The 21,416-nt window shown below is 42.7% G+C and overlaps 1 protein-coding gene across 2 annotated transcripts in view; it reads right to left on the bottom strand.

The window, feature by feature from the left end:
• Nucleotides 1–6,951: 6,951 nt before the first annotated feature.
• Nucleotides 6,952–21,416, bottom strand: part of CNTN5 (contactin 5) — a 2,189,536-nt gene continuing 2,175,071 nt past the window's right edge. For both annotated transcript variants that reach the window (XM_073662155.1, XM_073662156.1), the window contains one exon: nt 6,952–10,077. In XM_073662155.1, coding sequence (XP_073518256.1) covers nt 9,980–10,077 — 98 coding nt within the window. In that variant the 3' untranslated portion in view covers nt 6,952–9,979. The remainder of the gene's footprint in view (nt 10,078–21,416) is intronic.

Genomic DNA, 21,416 nt, shown 5'->3' on the forward strand with positions numbered 1-21,416 from the left:
ATCCTTCAATTGCTTGAAGCTAGCTCTCACGGGAGACGAAATCCTGGCGTACCCCGACTACGGTCAGCCATTTATCCTGTACAGAGATGCCAGCAACGTTGGATTGGGAGCCGTGTTGTCTCAAATGCAGAAAGGAAAAGAGAGGGTCATCGCCTATGCCAGTAGGAAGCTTCACCCTACCGAAAGGAACCCCACAAACTACAGTTCCTTCAAGTTGGAGTTCCTGGCCATAGTCTGCGCAGTAACTGAGAGGTTCAAACACTACCTCGCCTCCTCCAGATTTACAGTCTTCACGGATAACAACCCTCTGATGCACCTGGAGACTGCGAAGCTTGGTGCCCTAGAGCAACAATGGATGGTTCGGCTGTCTAACTGTGATCAAATATTGGGCGGGAAGCAAGAACGCCAATTCCGATGCTTTGTCCCGCATGCCGAGCTTACCAGACATGGGAGAAGATTTGGAAGACCTCGAAGAAGTTGAGATGCCTGTCTTCCACCGCCAGGGTGCTTCCCAATGCTCCTATTGTGTGAACAACAAGCAGTCGGCCGTTCAAGAAGTCTCTTTCAACCCATTGCCCCACCATGGATGGGCAGAAGCGCAGGACAGTAACCTGGCCGTCTGCATGGTGAAAGAACTGCTGAGTCAAGCCAATTCGTCCCCAGGCCCGGATGCACCACCAGAAGCCTTGCAGCTGTGGAAGGAGAGAGCCAAGTTGTTCTTTTATGAAGGTAAATTGTCCAGAAGAACCATCAATTCCCGCACGCACGAGCTGGTATGGCAGATAGTGGTTCCAAAGAAGGATGCGCCAATGGTCATGGAAGCTTACCACAATGGGGCAGGACACTTCGGGTGGAAGAAGTTGGAGGTCCTGATCCGTGAGCGTTTCTTCTGGATGGGCATGAGAAGTTCCATCGAGAGGTGGTGTCGAGACGAAGAGATCGTGGTAGCCAGAGAGCCCCTTTACAACCCATCATCACAAGACAACCACTTGAAATCGTGGCCCTGGACCATGTGAGGCTGTCTCCGAGTCTGTCGAGATACACCTACGCCTTAACGATTGTGGACCACTACTCCCGTTTCCTAATAGTTGTATCAGTCAAGGACCAGACGGCGAGGACAGCTGCTAAAGCCTTTCAAGAGCACTTCTGTCTACCTCATGGCTATCCTGAGCAAGTCCTAACAGACCAAGGCCCAGCTTTTGAAGCGGAGCTATTTCAAGAATTCTGTAACCTGTATGGCTGTATGAAAATTCGGACAACACCTTATCACCCGCAAACCAACGGTCTGTGCGAAAAGATGAACCAGGTGGTGATTGACTTGTTGAAAACTGTACCTCTGGAAGAGCGCAACCAATCTGTCGTGCCCATGGTGAGTCAAAGAGGTCGTAGAAGACTACCAAGCCTACCTGTGCTACGTCATACTAACCTTAGTGTAGCCCAAAGTGAGCCTACCACACCAGCAGTAGACACCTCAGATCAAGAAAGGTCAACAGAACCACCAGTGTTACGTAGATCGCAGCGTAGTACACTAGGTCAGACCCCAGTTCATTATAAGCATGGTTTATAGAGTATTATAACAGTTAGCAGATGTACATAATAAGTTAAAATGTTGAAAAACCTTGTGCCCACCCGGACTAAGTAATGTAAGACTCAGTAATCACTACACGTAAACTACCTACAGAGACTACTGTATGAGCTTCTAAGCTAAATTGAATAAGTGTTCATGCTAACCTGTTAATGGACAGTTGGGCCATAAGACTAGGTGTGGCCAGGACAATGAAAAATAAAGAAAAAAAAAGAAAAGGGTGGTTCGCATCCAACCCTGACCTCAAAAAACCATCGGCGTGGCCGAAGAACCAGGTCAAACCATGGTCTGTGTGCCCTGTAGCCACGCCCAGGGATGAAGTTTGAGGTGGTTTGGGGCGGTTCCCACCATGCTGCACTACAAACCTGTAAGGTGACTCTCCGGATAGGCTTTATCACGGGCACCTTGTTGAATGGTTTATATTTTGCATTTTTTGGATGTTTTTGTACTTTTTGCATTTTTTGATATTAATGTATCGTTTAAGAAATGTGCCTCCCCAAAAGGGAAGAAACTGTTCATGTTAACTTGTACCTTATGTCTTTACAGTCCGGGACATACTGTGCTTCACTAGGGGGGAATGTGGCGCCCCATGGGCCGGTTGCCACAGTAGTGCTGCCTCCTTCACGGGAGGTGATATTACGCTTTCAAGCAGGAGGAGCTCCCCACGTCAGGTAAACCCCACATGCACACACAAGTTCTGATCCCTTACCTGAAGAGGGAGCTCTACACCCTTTTTTTGGGGAGCTGCCTTTTCTGGTTGGGGGGAGGAGTTAGTCAGTGAGTGTGAGAGGGAAGGGAGAGGGGGAGAAAGCAGAGAGAGAGAAGGAGAAAGTTCTGGGCAGCAGAGCACGTGAAGAGCTCACCCCAGGCAGCGGGGCAGAGGACGCCAGAGTCCTGGGTTGTACAGGGATTGCACGTCCCAGCAACCGAATCTGGGGGACAGGAAACTGCAAGTTTTCTGACCACAAGCAGAAGCCCGGCAGCACAGCGGCATAACTAGAGCCTGGAGCTGCACCCAAGACGGCAGTACCCATTACAGGTTCGCACCGCCTGCTAGTATGGAGCTTAGAGCAGGAGTGAAGAAGAGGGACTGCAGAGTAGCTCACAGGCAGCGCGGCCCGCAACGGAGAAGCGCAGCAGGCAGGCCTCCAAACCCACCTGACGGGGCGGACTCCAACTGCTTCCAGGCTGACCGGACCCTCCTGGACTTAGTGACCAGTGCCCCAGACTCCACAGCTTTCTCTGCAGTAAAGGTAACCGGACTGTATTCCTCGTGTCTGTCTTCTTCTGCGCCTCCCCGCAGCTGTGCAACCACTGCGACTCTCATCACTATCATCCACCCTGCTCTCTGCACCCTGTTTCCCCTGCAGCCATCCTTCACATCAGCACTCTCAGTCCCTGGGGGCCCGCTTCCCCTGTGGGAAGTGTTTCATCTCATCTGCTATACCATCTATCCCCCAGGTCCCACACAGCAGCGCTGGTCATCCCTGATCAGGCACCACAGGTGGCGTCACATAAAGACTACAAATCCCCTGTAAATACTCCCCTCATCTGCTCGGCCAGGGCCACGGAGCTGGGCCACTGCCACCGTGACCTCCCTGGAAGACTGCCGGCCTTTCTACCGAGTACCCTAGGCCCTCACGGCCACTGCAGAATTAAGGTATAGCCCATGGTAGAGAGGATTAAGGTATAGCCCATAGACAGAGGGAATTAAGGTATAGCCCATGGTGCAGGGAATTAAGGTATAGCTCATCGTAGAGGGAATTAAGGTATAGCCCATAGAAAGAGGGATTTAAGGTATAACCCATGGTAGAGGGAATTAAGGTATAGCCCATGGTACAGGGAATTAAGATATAGCCCATAGATAAAGGGAATTGAGGTATAATCCATAGAAAGAGGGAATTAAGGTTTAGCCCATGGTAGAGGGAATTAAAGTATAGCTCATGTCAGTGAGAATTAAGGTATAGCTCATAGACAGATTGAATTAAGATATAGCCCATGGTAGAGGGAGTTAAGGTATAGCCCATAGACGAGAGGGAATTAAGGTATAGCCTATGGTAGAGGGAATTAAGGTATAATCCATAGACAGAGGGAATTAAGGTATAGCACATAGACAGAGAGAATTAAGGTATAGCCCATGGTAAAGGGAATTAAGGTATAACTCATGGTAGAGGGAAATAAGGTATAGAGAATAGACAGAGGGAATTAAGATATAACCAATGGTAGAGGGAATTAAGGAATAGTCCATAGAAAGAGGGAATTAAGGTATAGCCTGTAGACAGCCAAGGGAGTTTTTCGTTTGGTATCTATGTCATTGTCAAGGGTTCTACGTATAATTAATAGGAAAAACTTAAAGCGATAGAGGCTGAAAAACCTTAGAGTCTTGTAAGTTTGAATGTACTGTACATAAGATACGGAGTAACTTTGCAAACACTTTTCTTTCCTTACTTGATGTAAGATATTTTCTCTTTTCTGTTGAGATGGAAAGATGAATTCTTATTTTAATTATTATGGTATGAGAACAGTACATTTTGGGAGCTCTTCCGAATAACGGGAAAGCAAAGCATTTTTGCCCAAGTTTGGCCCAAGTTTTAAGTAAAACTAGCTGTAAAAATATAGTGATAATAGTAGAATTAGTAGAATAGCAGAATCTTGCTTGAAAAAAAAAGGTTTCAAGATATCGGTGAAAACATGGAGTATTTCATCAGTTCAAGTAAAGTGGAGAAGACACTACCATACTTAATGTAATTAATTTTTTTATTTTTTTTTTTGCTAAAACTGGAATACACCTTTATAATTATGTTTTATTATTCTGTGCTCCACATATTTTCCTATACATAAAATATAATTGATAAAGAACTCTGTGTGTGGAATAAAAGAAGACCATTGTGGAAATTATATTACTGACCCATGTTTTTCCCTCAACATTTATTCTTAAAGGCACGGTTATGTGTTGCAATATCTCACTCTGGCCACTAGGATGGCTCCACATGGATTTGCAGTCATATATAGTCATTAATTGCTAATTAATCATTGTATCAACTATTCTCTGTGTTCCGGATGGTGAGAAAAAAGGTAAATTAGTTGGATTAAACTCTTTTTTGAAAATCAAAATTCTAAAAATAATCCAATGGTCAATACAAAAGTAGTTTCAAAGAAGAGATGAGCAAATTAATTCACAAGACCCTGTTCCAGTGGCCAGATCAATCATTCATGATCCAGAGCATTGTGAAACGCCTTTTACCTGCCGGTATCCCCAGCTTATCTTTTGATTTGTAGACCTGGAGTGACATCATGTGCACATCACGCCGCCATAATGACATCACATCAGGTCTACAAATCAAAAGAGGAGCCGGGGAGGCAGGCAGGAGGCGTTTCACAGGACTGGTCTGTTGATCATAAAGTCTTCCAAATCGTTTCGCACATCTCTAGTCCAAACACAACATGTAGAAGATGTAGTCATCTAGTCTAAGGATCTTTTTTTAAAGAATCCAAAAAGGGGAGACCAATGGGCGCTGCACCTTTCTAGTGCCTAGTCCTTTCATTATAACAATTTGCAGGAGTCCATGTTTTTTTTTTAAAAAAAAGAATAATGTTTCTTAAGTCAGTTTGATGTAAATTGGTAAATATAAAGAAAAAGGCCGGCTTCAAGTCCGACATTCAAGGTGTGAGTATGGTCTACTACGTCTGGTCATGGGTCTCCTGACTCAAACTCATCAACCTTAGCCTCAGGTCACACAACCGTATTTTCTCTCATCTGAGAGAATCGGTGGATTTTGTTAATGACACTCTCATCAAAGTGTGATCATAGTGTGATCCAATTTTCTTGGATGAGGAGAAGATGGAAAAAAATGTCTCCATCTTCTAAATTCTGTCAGTCCAAGAAAATTGGACTGCACTCAGATGTCATCCAAGCGCGGTCTGGTTGGTTTCCACATACACATTGACTAGCATGTCCGAGTGCCCCACCACTGAGTGGCAGCTTTCTGCCTATGCAGAGTGTACACAGCTACCAATCGATGGTGTGGGCGGGGTTATACAGAGCTCAGCATTCAGAGAACTGGTAGATCTGTAGCAGATAAAACAGGAATTTTATCAAAACTGAAGCAAGTAGCCCAGTAAGTGAAATATCGCTGGAATCAGGGTCTCTGCCTCTACATCATTCTGCTCTCAGGTAGAGTAGCAAAAACCTACTGATAGATTTCCTTTAATTTTGCCTTATTAAGCTAGGAAATGCTGTTTGATCCAGGATATAAGTTCCAGATTTGTACATAATGGGTAAATAGTGTTCCTGAAATAATGTCAGATGATGTACACACCCCTAATGGCCAACCATGTATATAGGACATTTGATTGGAGCATATTTTCATATTAATTTATATGGTAATTACTAGAGATTACCAAATCCGAAGTTAAAAGTTTGGGGTTCGTACCGGACAGTTATTATCCGGTGCTAATCGCCGAACACGGACTTCTGGAAGTCTGTTCCAATGTTAACAGTTACGGGGGAAGTCGAAGAGAGAGAGAGAGAAGAGAAAGAGAGAGAAGAGGGAGAGAGAAGAGAGAGAGAGAAGAGGGAGAGAGAAGAGAAGATAGAGAAGATAGAGAAGAGGGAGAGAAGAGAGAGAGAGAAGAGAAAGATAGAGAAGGGAGAGAAGCGAGAAGTCAAAAATAGAGAGAGAAGACAGAGAAGAGAGACAGAAGAGAGAAGAGAAAGTAGAGAAGGGAGAGAAGGGAGAGAAGAGAGAAGAGAAAGATAGAGAAGGGAGAGAAGAGAAAGATAGAGAGAGAAGAGGGAGAGAAGAGAGAAGAGAAAGATAGGGAAGGGAGAGAAGAGAGAAGAGAAAGATAGAAAAGGGAGAGAAGAGAGAAGAGAAAGATAGAGATGAGAAAGAGAGAAAAGAGAGATGAGAAAGATAGAGAAAGAAGAGAGAGAGACAGAGAGAAGGGAGAGAAGAGAAAGATAGAGAGAGACGAGAAAGAGAGAAAAGAAAGATAGAGAGAGAAGAAAAAGAGAGAGAGACAGAAAGAGATTCCAGTTCAAAAGTTTGGGTCCCCATTGTTTTCAATCGGATTCTGGTTCTAGTTCGGATGCAGTTCTGGTACCCGAACCAAACTTTGGAATAAAGTCCGGTTCAGGTACCAGAACCGGAACTTCCACGGGTCCGCTCATCCCTAGTAATTACATATTTGGCTCAATTGGCTGGACTTTTTTGTGATGTTGATGGACAGACACATAGATTAATTTTGGCACCTGATCAGCAGAGTGGGTTGAATTCGAACAAAATTCATACATTTTACTATCAATACCAATGATTTCAATTAAATATCAATTACACACAATCTTTTCTGTATATTTTTTTTTTATTTCATTAAAAAATGTTTTCTTGACCTTGGTCTAGAAAGAAAACAGCAAAACATGGAAATAATAGTTCATGTCTCCTACAGAATTCCAACTTGCAATACTGTGCTCACATATCACATTAAAAAAATTAGAAACGGGTAGACCGACAGGGTTCCATATTACAAGCATCATTAAAAGGGTTTTATATTCTTTTTTTTTTTTTTGCAATTTTTATGTAACTTTATGCATCATTTGAACTTGCATCTGAAATCTATTGTCATTTTGTATCCATCAGGTGGGGTTGCATTAATATAATGCAGCGTCATCTGACGGCTAATCATCTACTTATTCTAGATACACATAGATGATTGACTTCTACATAGTGCACTGCTAAGAATTGTCACCACAATATTAATCGGACATATCAAGAATATTCTTTGTTGTCTCCAAAGTAAAGTAAAATGACAACTTGAACTTTTATCTAATTGACAAAAAAAAGAGAGATTATGTAGATTTTGCATTGTGCCATATACATGTGAATTAAGTAAAGTATGGTCTCAGAGTGCGCAGGAGACTTTTACAGCAGCAAATAAAGCCACACTAGCCCCTTGTAGTTCTGTACACTATGGTGCTTTAGGTGTTGCCATATAGATGTGCTTTTCCTTATCTTCCCTCTCCGTTCAACATATCTAGATTTGGTTTGAAATAAAACATGATTTAGCGATACTCTGTTGGGAGATGTTTGTGCTATATGTGTTTATGTGCGATTGTGAATTACAGCTCCTCTAGAGCTTTGATAAGTTGCTATATCATATTGAATTTGACTAATTGGAATCTTAAAATGAAACCTGGAAGGTTCGATAATGCTATTAATCTGCAAATATGGGGATAATCTGCAGGTTAAAGGGGATTTCCATGACTATTTTTTTTTTTCTCTTGGGGCTAAGGACTGACAGGCAATTAGTTGCTAACTACCTGCCTGTTCTGCCCGGCGCGGGCTCAGAACAATCACAGACCGCTCCTGCAGAGAAGCTCTCCAGGCTACTCTGTCGCCAGGTTTTGACTGCTGACATCATGCTGATTGACAGCCGGCTCCCTGCAGTTAGGCAGCGGGGAGCTGGATGTCAATCAGCATTACATCAGCAGTCAAACGCCATTAACAGAGAAGAGAGGAAGAGTAGCAGCTGCTCTGTCAACGTGATACCATCAGAAGCTGCAGAATCATCGCCAGGACAAGTCTATGACCGCTCTGAGCAGGCAGAGATCGACGCCAGGCATAACAGGCAGGTAGTTAGAAAAATAGCAACTGCCTGTCTGTAAATTTTTAGGCCCATAAAAAAAAAGACTAGTCCTGGATAACCCCTTTCATAGCATTATGGAGGTGCCAGACTGCAGTACTGAAAGTGTGGCACAGGGAGAAAGTTAGCTTCATTCTTCCCAGGAGACGTCAGCTTTCAGTCATGCAGGTGTGCCCGGAGCAATTACAGCCACCGCTCACATTATTGAGAGCGGTGGCTATAAGTATTTCCCGGCACTGACTGACACCCGGCTTTATGCTGAGTGAGCTGTCGGTCCGGGCCGGGACGTGGTTACAGGTTTCACTCTCAGTACTGTGAGTGATGACTGTAATTGTTTCAGGCACGCTTGTATGACTGACTGCAAGCCGGCGGCTCCCGGGAGGAATAAAGCTCATTTACACCTAGGTGCCGCATTTTCAGAACAGCAACTGGGCACCTTCATAATGCTATTGACCTGCAGATTTAACCTACAGTATATCTGCAGGTTAATAGTGTTATCAGACATGACAAGTTTCCTTTACTGTGGTTTTCTCATAATCAAATGGGTAAAATTACAAAATTCTTGTAAAAATAAGAGACTTTGCAATTCAACACTTATTAAAAATCCTCTCAAATGTCAAAATCAGGTAGGTTTTAATGAGACATGTTCGCTAGGTTTCCTGCCACCTCTGTAGTCTATTAGAGGTGCAAGGATCGCGCTTGCAAGTTCTTTGCTATAGAGCTTGAAAATGCTGCTCGGAAGCTAAACTGATAGCTGAATCTGGATCACTGCTCCGATGCTGGAGAAGTACACAGCACAGAATATGGACCAGCAGCTCAGCCATGAACTGTCTGTCTTCAGGGGTGTACCGCCCCCCGGCATACAGGAAGCTGGGAGGCGGAGGAGCAATGCGTTCCTGAAGAGAGATGATGAGAATAATCCTTTAACGGAATTATAGAAAAGGTAAAGGTGGACACATCTGTATGTTGGAAATAATCTGCCCTGGGCACGATATTCACCCTAGAATACATCCTTGATATGGCATCTGATGGAAGATACTGCCTACACTCTTTCTTCTGTAAAATAAGTAAAAACCAACAGAAAAACTCCCCATATGAAATTGGAGTTATATGTCGGTAATATAGGTCATCCATAGAGGTTTTTGGATGCCTTATTATGGATCTGTACAGCAAAAAGGTTATATAGAGCTAGAATTTAACCATGTATCAGACATTACCTAGATACAGCGTTTTATTGGCATTTCTAGGAACAGAAAAAAAATAGGGTAAGAAAAAATGATGTATAAATATTTCACCAGATCTAAATTTGGACTTCATACCAGGTCATTCAATACCACAAATGTATTGCACACCACTGCTTCAACAACGAAAAGTTATATGATCCAAAAACTGGTCGATTGAAAAGCAAAATCAAAAAGTGCAACCCAGAGACCAAAGTTACTGTACTGAATTTTCTTCGTTTTCTTTGTTTTGTTTTTTTTACAGAAGCTGATAAAGGCTATTAACAAACCAGTCTATTTATATATTTATATATATTTATAAAAAAAAAAAAAAGAATAAAAGAAAAAACAAACAAAAGCAAAACAAAAAAACCTAAAGACGGCCAGAAACTCTTTCTCCAGTTCTTTTAGTTTCTCATGTAGTCTTTGGGTATTTGGATGGAGAGTAGGTCCAGGTCTCCAGCGTCTTCATTCAATCAGTAACTGTCTTCATTACAAGTAAAAAAACAACAAAAAAGCTGAAAATCCATCTTCACCATGATGTTGTTGGGATAACCAGTGCCAGTAGTAAAGTTACGGAAGATGAGGAGGCTGACAAATTATGGAGTGTTGACTGTGCACTTGTTACTTCTAGAGAAACAAGAAAGAACAAAAGTTAATAATTGAATGATGTTCATTACTAAGTAATCAAAAACATTGCAAAGTAATTAAAGGAACCATTTATTACAATGATGACATGCATTTTTCCATATTCTGAGAAGAAAAAATCACTGAAATTATTTTTTTAAGCAACTATACTTATAAATACACAAATATACACAGAAAATAAACACACGCAGAATATAATAACATTAGGACTACAAAAGGTACAACAAAAAAGGACAATGTGAGGCTTTCTCAGGCTTGTGTATTGCACATTTCCATGAATACAACTGTCTTATAGTGAAAAATTCATGAAGAGAAGACTGAAGAAAGTAGAAAAAGGGAAGAAGAAAGGAAGAAAGAAAAAGGGAAGAAGGAAAGAAGTAGAAAGGGAAGAAGGAAGGAAGAAAAGAGAAAAAGAGAAGGAAGTAAGAAAGTAGAAAAAGAGAAGAAGAAAGGAAGAAAGAAAAAGGGAAGAAGGAAAGAAGTAGAAAAGGGAAGAAGGAAGGAAGAAAAGAGAAAAAGAGAAGGAAGTAAGAAAGTAGAAAAAGAGGAGAAGAAAGAAAAAGGGAAGAAGGAATGAAGTAGAAAAAGGGAAGACGGAATGAAGTAGAAAAAGGGAAGAAAGAAGGAAGTATAAAAAGGGAAGAAGGAAGGAAGTATAAAAAGGGAAGAAGGAAGTAGAAAAAGGGAAGAAGGAAGGAAGTAGAAAAAGGGAAGAAGGAAGGAAGAAAGTAGAAAAAGGGAAGGAATGGAGATGGGTAAAAAAGAGAAGGAAGGAAGAAGGTATGAGTTGAAAGGAAGTAAGGGCAGTCTGAAAGTAAGGAGGGAGGACAAAAGGTACGGGGAAAAATGAGATCTACTATGAGAAGAGGACCCTGAATCAAATAGCAGGGAATGAAGATGGAGAGTCAGCTCACTAGATACAGTTGAACCTGTTTACTTAGCAGGGAATCATCTTGTGGAGCCGCCCAAGCCAGGCTGCAGACAAGCATAATGAAGAGACAGCAGACCAGGGGAGGAGTCCTGAGGAGATAATTTGCATATTCCCACTGCATTTTGGGGTAAGTGAAGAGTCTCCGCGAGCTCAAAGAACACTGGATTTTGGCTGTTGGAGCTGAAAAGAGGACATCGGTAAACCAGGGGAGGAGTCCTGAGGAGATAATTTGCATATTCCCACTGCATTTTGGGGTAAGTGAAGAGTCTCCGCGAGCTCAAAGAACACTGGATTTTGGCTGTTGGAGCTGAAAAGAAGACATCGGTAAACCAGGGGAGCAGTCCTGAGGAGATAATTTGCATATTCCCACTGCATTTTGGGGTAAGTGAAGAGTCTCCGCGAGCTCAAAGAACACTGGATTTTGGCTGTTGGAGCTGAAAAGAGGACATCGGTAAACCAGGGGAAGAGTCCTGAGGAGATAATTTGCATATTCCCACTGCATTTTGGGGTAAGTGAAGAGTCTCCGCGAGCTCAAAGAACACTGGATTTTGGCTGTTGGAGCTGAAAAGAGGACATCGGTAAACCAGGGGAGGAGTCCTGAGGAGATAATTTGCATATTCCCACTGCATTTTGGGTTAAGTGAAGAGTCTCCGCGAGCTCAAAGAACACTGGATTTTGGCTGTTGGAGCTGAAAAGAGGACATCGGTAAACCAGGGGAGGAGTCCTGAGGAGATAATTTGCATATTCCCATTGCATTTTGGGGTAAGTGAAGAGTCTCCGCGAGCTCAAAGAACACTGGATTTTGACTGTTGGAGCTGAAAAGAGGACATCGGTAAACCAGGGGAGGAGTCCTGAGGAGATAATTTGCATATTCCCACTGCATTTTGGGGTAAGTGAAGAGTCTCCGCGAGCTCAAAGAACACTGGATTTTGGCTGTTGGAGCTGAAAAGAGGACATCGGTAAACCAGGGGAGGAGTCCTGAGGAGATAATTTGCATATTCCCACTGCATTTTGGGGTAAGTGAAGAGTCTCCGCGAGCTCAAAGAACACTCGCCTACCGGCGCGCGCATTTTGAAGCTTTTTTTTTAAGCTTTTTTTCACTGTTTTCAGAACATTAACAATAAGAACATGGAAGTGTCCAGGAGCCATTTGGTGAGCTGCATATCCTGCTACATGTTCACAGACTTGCCAGTGGAAAAGCCAAACTTCACATGCCAGAAATGCAAGCTTGTGTCCCTGTTGGAGGAAAAGTTGCGAAATCTAGAAGAGAGGTTAACTACCTTGAAAATCATTAAGGAAGGTGAAGAGTTCTTAGACAGAGCAGAATTATCTCTTCATGATTCAGAAAGAGAAGAAATTCGAACTGCACCTGACGAAACAGAGGAATGGAAGCATGTGACCCACAGAAGCAGGAGGATCGAGAGGCAGTCAGCACCCATACTGCTCAGGAACCAGTACCAGGCTCTCACGCAGGAGAACCATGAAGAAATACAGCAAAATAAGACTTTGCCAGCAATGAATAACCTTGTAAGCCCTCAGAATCCTCCTGGATGGAAAAAGAAGAATGTTGTGAAGAAAAAACGGAGAGTGGTGGTCATGGGGGATTCCCTGTTAAGAGGAACAGAGGCCGCTATCTGCAGACCAGATATAACCTCAAGAGAAATGTGCTGTCTTCCAGGAGCAAAAATTAAAGATGTGTCTGACAGGATATCAAGACTCTTCAGACCTACAGATCACTACCCATTCCTGCTAATACATGTGGGGACAAATGACACCGCAAGAAAGGACCTGGAAACCATCTGCAGTGACTTTGAAGACTTAGGCAAGAAAGTGAAAGAATTGGGAGCGCAGGTGGTCTTCTCATCCATCCTCCCAGTGGATGGCCATGGAACAATGAGGTGGAATAAGATTCTACAGGTGAACAACTGGCTACGTCGATGGTGCCGTCAACAAGGATTTGGATTTCTGGATCACGGAATGAATTACCTATACGATGGACTACTTGCTAGAGATGGGGTGCACCTTACGAAGACTGGAAAACATGTATTTGGAAGTCGCCTTGCTACACTCATCAGAAGAGCTTTAAACTAGAACAATGTGGGAAGGGAAGCAAAAGGCCAGAAAAAGCCATACAGCTGACAAATACTATTGAGATCTCTGCTACTGGAAGTGGAAAGGAAGAACAAAGACAAAACAATTTAAATAATAAAAATATGGGAGGAAGAGAAACCAATCACAAACTAAAATGTTTTTATACAAATGCACAAAGCATGGGCAACAAACAAGGAGAATTGGAACTACTAATGCAGGAAAAGGAATATGATGTCATTGGAATCACTGAAACTTGGTGGGACGATACACATGATTGGAATAAAAGGCTAAAAGGATACAACTTATTTGCAAGAAACAGACTTGATAAACGAGGAGGAGGTGTTGCATTGTATGTTAGAAAAGCGTATATCTGCACAGACATTGAAGCTTCAGAGACTGGGAGTTCTGTGGAAACTGTTTGGGTAAGAATACAAGGAGAGAACAACGGAAAGGACACCATTGTAGGCATTTACTACAGGCCACCTGGGCAAGCTGAAGATATGGATGAACTCTTTATGTATCAAATGACCAAGTTCTCCAAAAAATATGAAGTAGTGGTCATGGGAGATTTCAACTATCCAGACATTTGTTGGGAATCTCTCTCAAGTAAAACTAACAGGTCAAGCAAATTCTTATCCTCTCTTGCTGACAACTTTATCTTCCAAAAGGGGATCTGCTACTTTGGATCTAATCCTTATAAACAGGGAGGAAATGGTTGAGGAGGTAAAGGTGGCTGGGACCCTAGGAGGCAGCGATCATGCTATTATAGAATTTTGGATAACTAGAGGAGGAAGACATGTGAAGACTCAATCTTCAAGGTTAGATTTTAGAAAGGCAGATTTTAAGAGACTCAGAAAGAGAATAGGAGGGATCCAATGGCTGGATGTCCTTAAGGACAAAAATGTCCAGGAAGGATGGGAAATTTTTAAAAATGAGATTCTCAAAGCACAATCGTTAACAATCCCAAAAAGTAGGAAGAATGGGAAGCATTTAAGGAAACCAGGATGGATGAACACAGATCTTAAACACATGCTAAAAAGAAAGAAAGAAATGTTTATTAAATGGAAAGAGGGAGGCATATCTAAAGCAGATTATAATGCAGTCTGCAGATCCTGCAGGGCACGTATCAGGTTAGCTAAAGCTGACAATGAATTAAGGCTTGCAAGAGATGTCAAAAGCAATAAAAAAGGATTTTGGGGGTATGTCAAAAGTAAAAGAAAAGTCAAAGATGCTATAGGATTTTTACAGGATGAAAATGGAGAAATGGTAAGAGAGGATGTTGAGAAGGCCGAACTTTTTAATTCCTATTTTGCATCTGTTTTCTTTCAGAAAGAAAATGTAACATCAACTGATCTTCACTGTCCTTTTAAAGTAATAGAGGAATCCAAGTTATCTGTAAACAGAAAGATTGTGAGGGAATATTTAGCTAACATAAATGAGTTCAAGTCTTCAGGTCCAGATGAATTACACCCCAGAGTACTGAAGGAGATCGTAGAAGAAATTTTAGAACCACTCTCCATAATCTTTGAAAATTCTTGGAGAACAGGAGAAGTCCCAGAAGACTGGAGAAGAGCAAATGTTGTTCCTATCTTCAAAAAGGGGAAGAAGGTGGACCCAGGGAACTATAGGCCGGTGAGTCTGACTTCTATACCAGGAAAGATCTTTGAACAAATTATTAAACAACATGTATGTAAGTACATGGATAAGAATGAAGTGATTAACCAGAGTCAGCATGGGTTTGTAACTAACAAGTCATGTCAGACTAACTTAATTTCCTTCTATGACAGAATCACTGACTGGGTGGATCAGGGAAATGCTGTAGATATAGTATATCTTGACTTCAGCAAAGCATTTGACAAAGTATCTCACATCATCCTTATTGAAAAAATGACCAAGTATGCAATGGACCAGGCAACTGTTAGGTGGATTCATAACTGGCTTAGTGATCGGACTCAAAGGGTGGTTGTAAATGGCTTCACATCCAGCTGGATGAATGTCTCAAGTGGGGTACCACAGGGCTCCGTCCTGGGACCTGTATTGTTCAACATCTTTATCAATGATTTAGATGAAGGAATTGAGGGTAAACTGATTAAATTTGCTGATGACACAAAGCTAGGAGGGATAGCTAATACTAGAGAAGAGAGAGAGAGGATTCAAAAAGACCTAAATAAACTGGAGCAGTGGGCAGCAACCAACAGAATGGTTTTTAACAGGGAAAAATGCAAAGTACTACATCTGGGCAATAAAAATGAAAAAAGCATATACAGAATGGGAGGAATAGAGCTAAGCAACAGTACATGTGATAAAGACTTAGGTATACTAATAGATCATAGACTGAACATGAGTCAACAGTGTGATGCAGCAGCAAAAAAGGCAAATACAATTCTGGGATGTATTAACAGAAGCATACAGTCTAGATCACGTGAAGTCATTATCGGTCTTTACTCCTCTTTGGTCAGACCTCATCTGGAATACTGTGTACAGTTTTGGGCACCACATTTTAAAAAAGACATAGACAAACTGGAGCAAGTTCAGAGAAGAGCGACCAGAATGGTGACTGGTCTGCAAACCATGTCCTTTGAGGAACGGTTGCAGGATTTGGGAATGTTTAACTTGCAAAAAAGAATACTGAGAGGAGACTTAATAGCTGTCTACAAATATGTCAAGGGCTGTCACATTGTAGAAGGATCATCTTTATTCTCATTTGCACAAGGAAAGACTAGAAGCAATGCGATGAAACTAAATGGGAGGAGACACAGATTAGATATTAGAAAAAACTTTTTGACAGTTAGGGTGTAGAGATGAGCGTTGTTCTACTCGAACTGTTCGCCAATCTCAAATTCGAGCTGTTTTGGGCGGTGTTCGAGCCGTTAGGCGAACACGAACGATTTGAGAAAAATTCGGCTGAACGAGGTTATGTTCGATAACTATTCGTGCACCAAAATCATAACTGGATTTTTTCTCAGTAATGATGAAAATTAATGTTAATACGCAGTTTGAGTGTACAGCGGGGTGGGGGGAGGGGCAGGGGATGGATCTCTGCAGGAATAATGAAGATCTCCATTTTTTTTTCTCTTTCCCGCATTTACAGTGGGGAGGTGCAATCTGTCAGCCTATCAGCAGCGCACACACGGAGCGAAGTGCTTTCTTCACACAAGCAAGGGCATGTGTCATTGGCAGTGTATGTCACATGTCCTTGCCCTATAAGACCAAGCCATTTTCCCCGTCGCCACCATTTTCTCACTGCTGCAGCTGCGTGTTAGACGGCACCGCTGTTGCTGTGTGCGCTATACCTTGTTAATTTCAAGCCAATTTTCGCACAAATCTACAGATAGCTTGGGAGTAGGGAATAGTTGTGATTGCAGTCCTTTTAAGGACTAGGTTACAGCATTTCCTACGACTTTTATCAGGCAGGTCTGTGCTCTTAAATAGATAGATTGTGGGAGTAAAGACTAATTGTAATTGCAGTCCTTTTCAGGACTAGGTTACATCAGTTCCTATCAGTTTTTGCCAGGCAGGTCTGTGCCAGTGCTGTGCAAGTTTTTTTCACAGCATTTGGCTGAATCTAGCAAAGCTAATCCTTTTTGGCCTATTGCAGAGTGTGTTAGTCAGTGGAGTAGCCTATCTGTGTTGCAAGATATACCACCTGTGTATAGAATACCAATTTTTTTACTGCACCTAGTGAAGTAAAATCTTTTGGGCATAGCATCATTCTATTAGTCCATCTATACTGACCTCCATCAGGTTGCAAATTGAATATAATTTTTTTCTGCATCTAGCTCTGAAAAAATATTTGGGCTTCTAGCAGTGTGTGGGACTTGTTCTATTAGTCCATCTATACTGACCTCCATCAGGTTGCAAACTGAATATAATTTTTTTCTGCATCTAGCTCTGAAAAAATATTTGGCCTTCTAGCAGTGTGTGGGACTTTCTCTATTAGTCCATCTATACTGACCTCCATCAGGTTGCAAACTGAATATATTTTTTTTCTGCATCTACCTCTGAAAAAATATTTGGGCTTCTAGCTGTGTGTGGAACTTGTTCTATTAATCCATCTATACAGACCTCCATCAGGTTGCAAACTGAACATAATTTTTTTCTGCATCTACCTCTGAAAAAATATTTGGGCATCTAGCAGTGTGTGGGACTTGTTCTATTAGTCCATCTATACTGACCTCCATGAGGTTGCAAACTGAATATATTTTTTTCTGCATCTACCTCTGAAAAAATATTGGGCTTCTAGCTGTGTGTGGGACTTGTTCTATTAATCCATCTATACAGACCTCCATCAGGTTGCAAACTGAATATAATTTTTTTCTGCATCTACCTCTGAAAAAATATTTGGGCTTCTAGCTGTGTGTGGGACTTGTTCTATTAGTCCATCTATACTGAACTCCATCAGGTTGCAAACTGAAAATAATTTTTTGTCTGCATCTAGCTCTAAAAAAATATTTGGCCTTCTAGCAGTGTGTGGGACTTTCTCTATTAGTCCATCTATACTGACCTCCATCAGGTTGCAAATTAAAAATAATTTTTATCTGCATCTACCTCTGAAAAAATATTTGGGCTTCTAGCTGTGTGTGGGACTTGTTCTATTAGACCATCTATACTGACCTCCATCAGGTTGCAAACTGAATATAATTTTTTTCTGCATCTAGCTCTGAAAAAATATTTGGCCTTCTAGCAGTGTGTGGGACTTTCTCTATTAGTCCATCTATACTGACCTCCATCAGGTTGCAAATTAAAAATAATTTTTATCTGCATCCAGCTCTGAAAAAATATTTGGCCTTCTAGCAGTGTGTGGGACTTTCTCTATTAGTCCATCTATACTGACCTCCATCAGGTTGCAAATTAAAAATAATTTTTTGTCTGCATCTAGCTCTGAAAAAATATTTGGCCTTCTAGCAGTGTGTGGGACTTTCTCTATTAGTCCATCTATACTGACCTCCATCAGGTTGCAAACTGAATATATTTTTTTTCTGCATCTACCTCTGAAAAAATATTGGGCTTCTAGCTGTGTGTGGGACTTGTTCTATTAATCCATCTATACAGACCTCCATCAGGTTGCAAACTGAATATAATTTTTTTCTGCATCTACCTCTGAAAAAATATTTGGGCTTCTAGCTGTGTGTGGGACTTGTTCTATTAGTCCATCTATACTGACCTCCATCAGGTTGCAAACTGAAAATAATTTTTATCTGCATCTACCTCTGAAAAAATATTTGGGCTTCTAGCTGTGTGTGGGACTTGTTCTATTAGTCCATCTATACTGACCTCCATCAGGTTGCAAACTGAATATAATTTTTTTCTGCATCTAGCTCTGAAAAAATATTTGGCCTTCTAGCAGTGTGTGGGACTTTCTCTATTAGTCCATCTATACTGACCTCCATCAGGTTGCAAATTAAAAATAATTTTTATCTGCATCCAGCTCTGAAAAAATATTTGGCCTTCTAGAAGTGTTTGGGACTTTCTCTATTAGTCCATCTATACTGACCTCCATCAGGTTGCAAATTAAAAATAATTTTTATCTGCATCCAGCTCTGAAAAAATATTTGGCCTTCTAGCAGTGTGTGGGACTTTCTCCATTAGTCCATCTATACTGACCTCCATCAGGTTGCAAATTAAAAATAATTTTTTGTCTGCATCTAGCTCTGAAAAAATATTTGGCCTTCTAGCAGTGTGTGGGACTTTCTCTATTAGTCCATCTATACTGACCTCCATCAGGTTGCAAACTGAATATATTTTTTTTCTGCATCTACCTCTGAAAAAATATTTGGGCTTCTAGCTGTGTGTGGGACTTTCTCTATTAGTCCATCTATACTGACCTCCATCAGGTTGCAAATTGAATATAATTTTTTTCTGCATCTAACCCAGCCAATAGTTTTGGCCTAATACCACAGTTTGGCCACTCAGCTCTGCTCTGTTCCCATCCATTGTTTTTTTGTGCAAACAACTCCAGAGTTGTGAATTAGTTAACCACCAAAATGAGTGGAAAAAGGCCTGCTGCTGGTGGAAAGGGGAATAGGCGTGTTGGGAAGGGGAAAAAAGGTTGTGTCCGTGGGGTAGGTGTTAAAGCAACAGTAACATCTGCAGAAGAAAGACCATCTTCCAGCCAAACTAAAATGTCTACTTCTTTTAGCGGACAATGTGATAAGATCCCTTTCTTACGGCCACGCCAATCGCTACAAATTCCAGATGAGGCACAAAAACAGCAGGTGCTTCAACGGATATCAAGTGCTCCTTTAAGTGGGCTCTCCTCCACATCAACTTCAACATCACAAATACTCCAGTCCTCAAAGGTGTCACCCCAATCGCACTTGCTTCCTCACAGCTCCCAAATCTCCAGCTGCCCGTCTGAGTATGAGGTAGAACAGATGGTTGAGTCTGCAGAGCTGTTTACTCATACTATAGCCTGGGAATCAGAGGTCGACTCCAGCGCTTCTGTGAATCCAGACGAGGAAATGATCTGCACTGATGCCCAGAATCTTTATGAATCGGATCCAGGACCAGATGCAGAAGGTTCTGACCATAATGTAAACCCTCATTCCCAAACTGTAACTCCTGTTGGTGGAGACAATGAGGAAGACGATGATGAGACTCAAATACCTGATTGGAGCGACAACTTTAGTTTTTTGTCAGGGCAGTAACAGGTTGGCTCTGAGGACGACGGGTGTGATAACGCACAGGGTGATGATGATGAGGTTGGAGATCCCACTTACTGTCAACCCACAGTCAGCCAAGAGATGAGGTCAGCAGAGGAGGTGGAGGAAGATGCTAGTGACAACGAGGTCAGGTTGCGCCTTCCTGGACAGAGACGTAGTACTGGAAGCACGTCAACAACTGCATCCTCAAACACAACTCTGCCTCTCACCACAAGTCGTGGTGGCTCTTCAGGTCGCATGGGTGCTAAGCCTTGCATAGCCTGGGCATTTTTTCAGATCGATAAAGATGACCCAACTCGTGTTATCTGTAATATTTGTCAGCAAAAGCTAAGTAGAGGCCAAAAAATACATAGTTTGAGTACTTCATGCATGAACCGGCACATGGACATGAAGCATAAGTTGCAGTGGGAAGCTCAGTGTGCTAAAATGCGGCCTAGCCGGCCGGGCCAACCACCGTCTGCCATATCTTGTGCATCCGCGGCCTCTTCATCCTCTGTGACTGGGGTGATAGCAGTCACACCTGTTTTGGGGCGCAGACCTGCCACCTCTTTACCCGCAACAGCCAGCGTGATTGGCAGGTCATCATTTTCTTTGGAGGTGGTAACACCAGCTGGTGTTGAGCGCTGTCTGACATCGATAGCACCACCTTTGGATCAAGGCAACCTAACATGTCCGCCTGCATCTTCCTCACAGACCGGCAGTTTGCCGGGGACACCCTTATCAACCCCGTCTAAGCACAATAGCCAGCCCTCGGTCCCTCAGATGTGGACAAGTAAAAGACCATTTCCTCCTAGCCATGAGAAAGCTAAGAGGTTGAATTTCACCATCTGCAAGCTCTTGGCTATAGAAATGCTGCCTTTCCGCCTGGTGGACACAGAGGATTTTCGAGACCTTATGTCCGTCGCAGTGCCCCAGTACCAGATGCCCAGTCGGCACTACTTCTCAAAGAAAGGTGTGCCTGCGCTCCACCAGCATGTCGCACACAACATCACCGCTTCTTTGAGAAACTCTGTGTGTGACAGGGTGCATTTCACCACAGACACTTGGACGAGTAGGCATGGACAGGGGCGTTACATGTCGCTGACTGGGCACTGGGTAACTATGGTGACAGCAGGACAAGGGGCTGCTGTCCAAGTCTTGCCGTCCCCACAAGTTGTGCGTCAATCCTCTTTATGTCAAAGTTCCTCCACTGCTTCTGCCTCCTCAACCTCCTCTCGGTCTTCCACCTGCATCCTAAGCCTGTCTGGTCATGCCACAAGCTTTCTAACTGCGCAGAAGGGATCCTGCACACCTCCGTCCTTACTATGCTGGCAGTAGGGCTCAACGTCATCAGGCGGTTTTTCCTTTGAAATGTCTGGGAAATGTGAGTCACACAGCTGAGGAGTTGTGGTCAGCTCTGGAGAACCAATTTCATGAATGGTTGTCTCCACTGGACCTGAAACCAGGGAAGGCCGTGTGCGACAATGCTGCAAACCTGGGTGCGGCCCTTCGCCGGGGCAATGTCACACACGTGCCTTGTATGGCTCACGTGTTGAACCTGGTTGTCCAGTAATTTTTAGCCCACTATTCCAGACTAGATGGCCTTCTGCAGAGGGCACGGTCGCTGTGTGCTCACTTCCGCCGTTCGCATCCCGCAG

This window comes from Phyllobates terribilis, unplaced genomic scaffold (genome assembly GCF_046119375.1).
Source record: "Phyllobates terribilis strain yellow unplaced genomic scaffold, ASM4611937v1 Scaffold_2__4_contigs__length_985480577, whole genome shotgun sequence".
NCBI lineage: Eukaryota > Metazoa > Chordata > Amphibia > Anura > Dendrobatidae > Phyllobates > Phyllobates terribilis.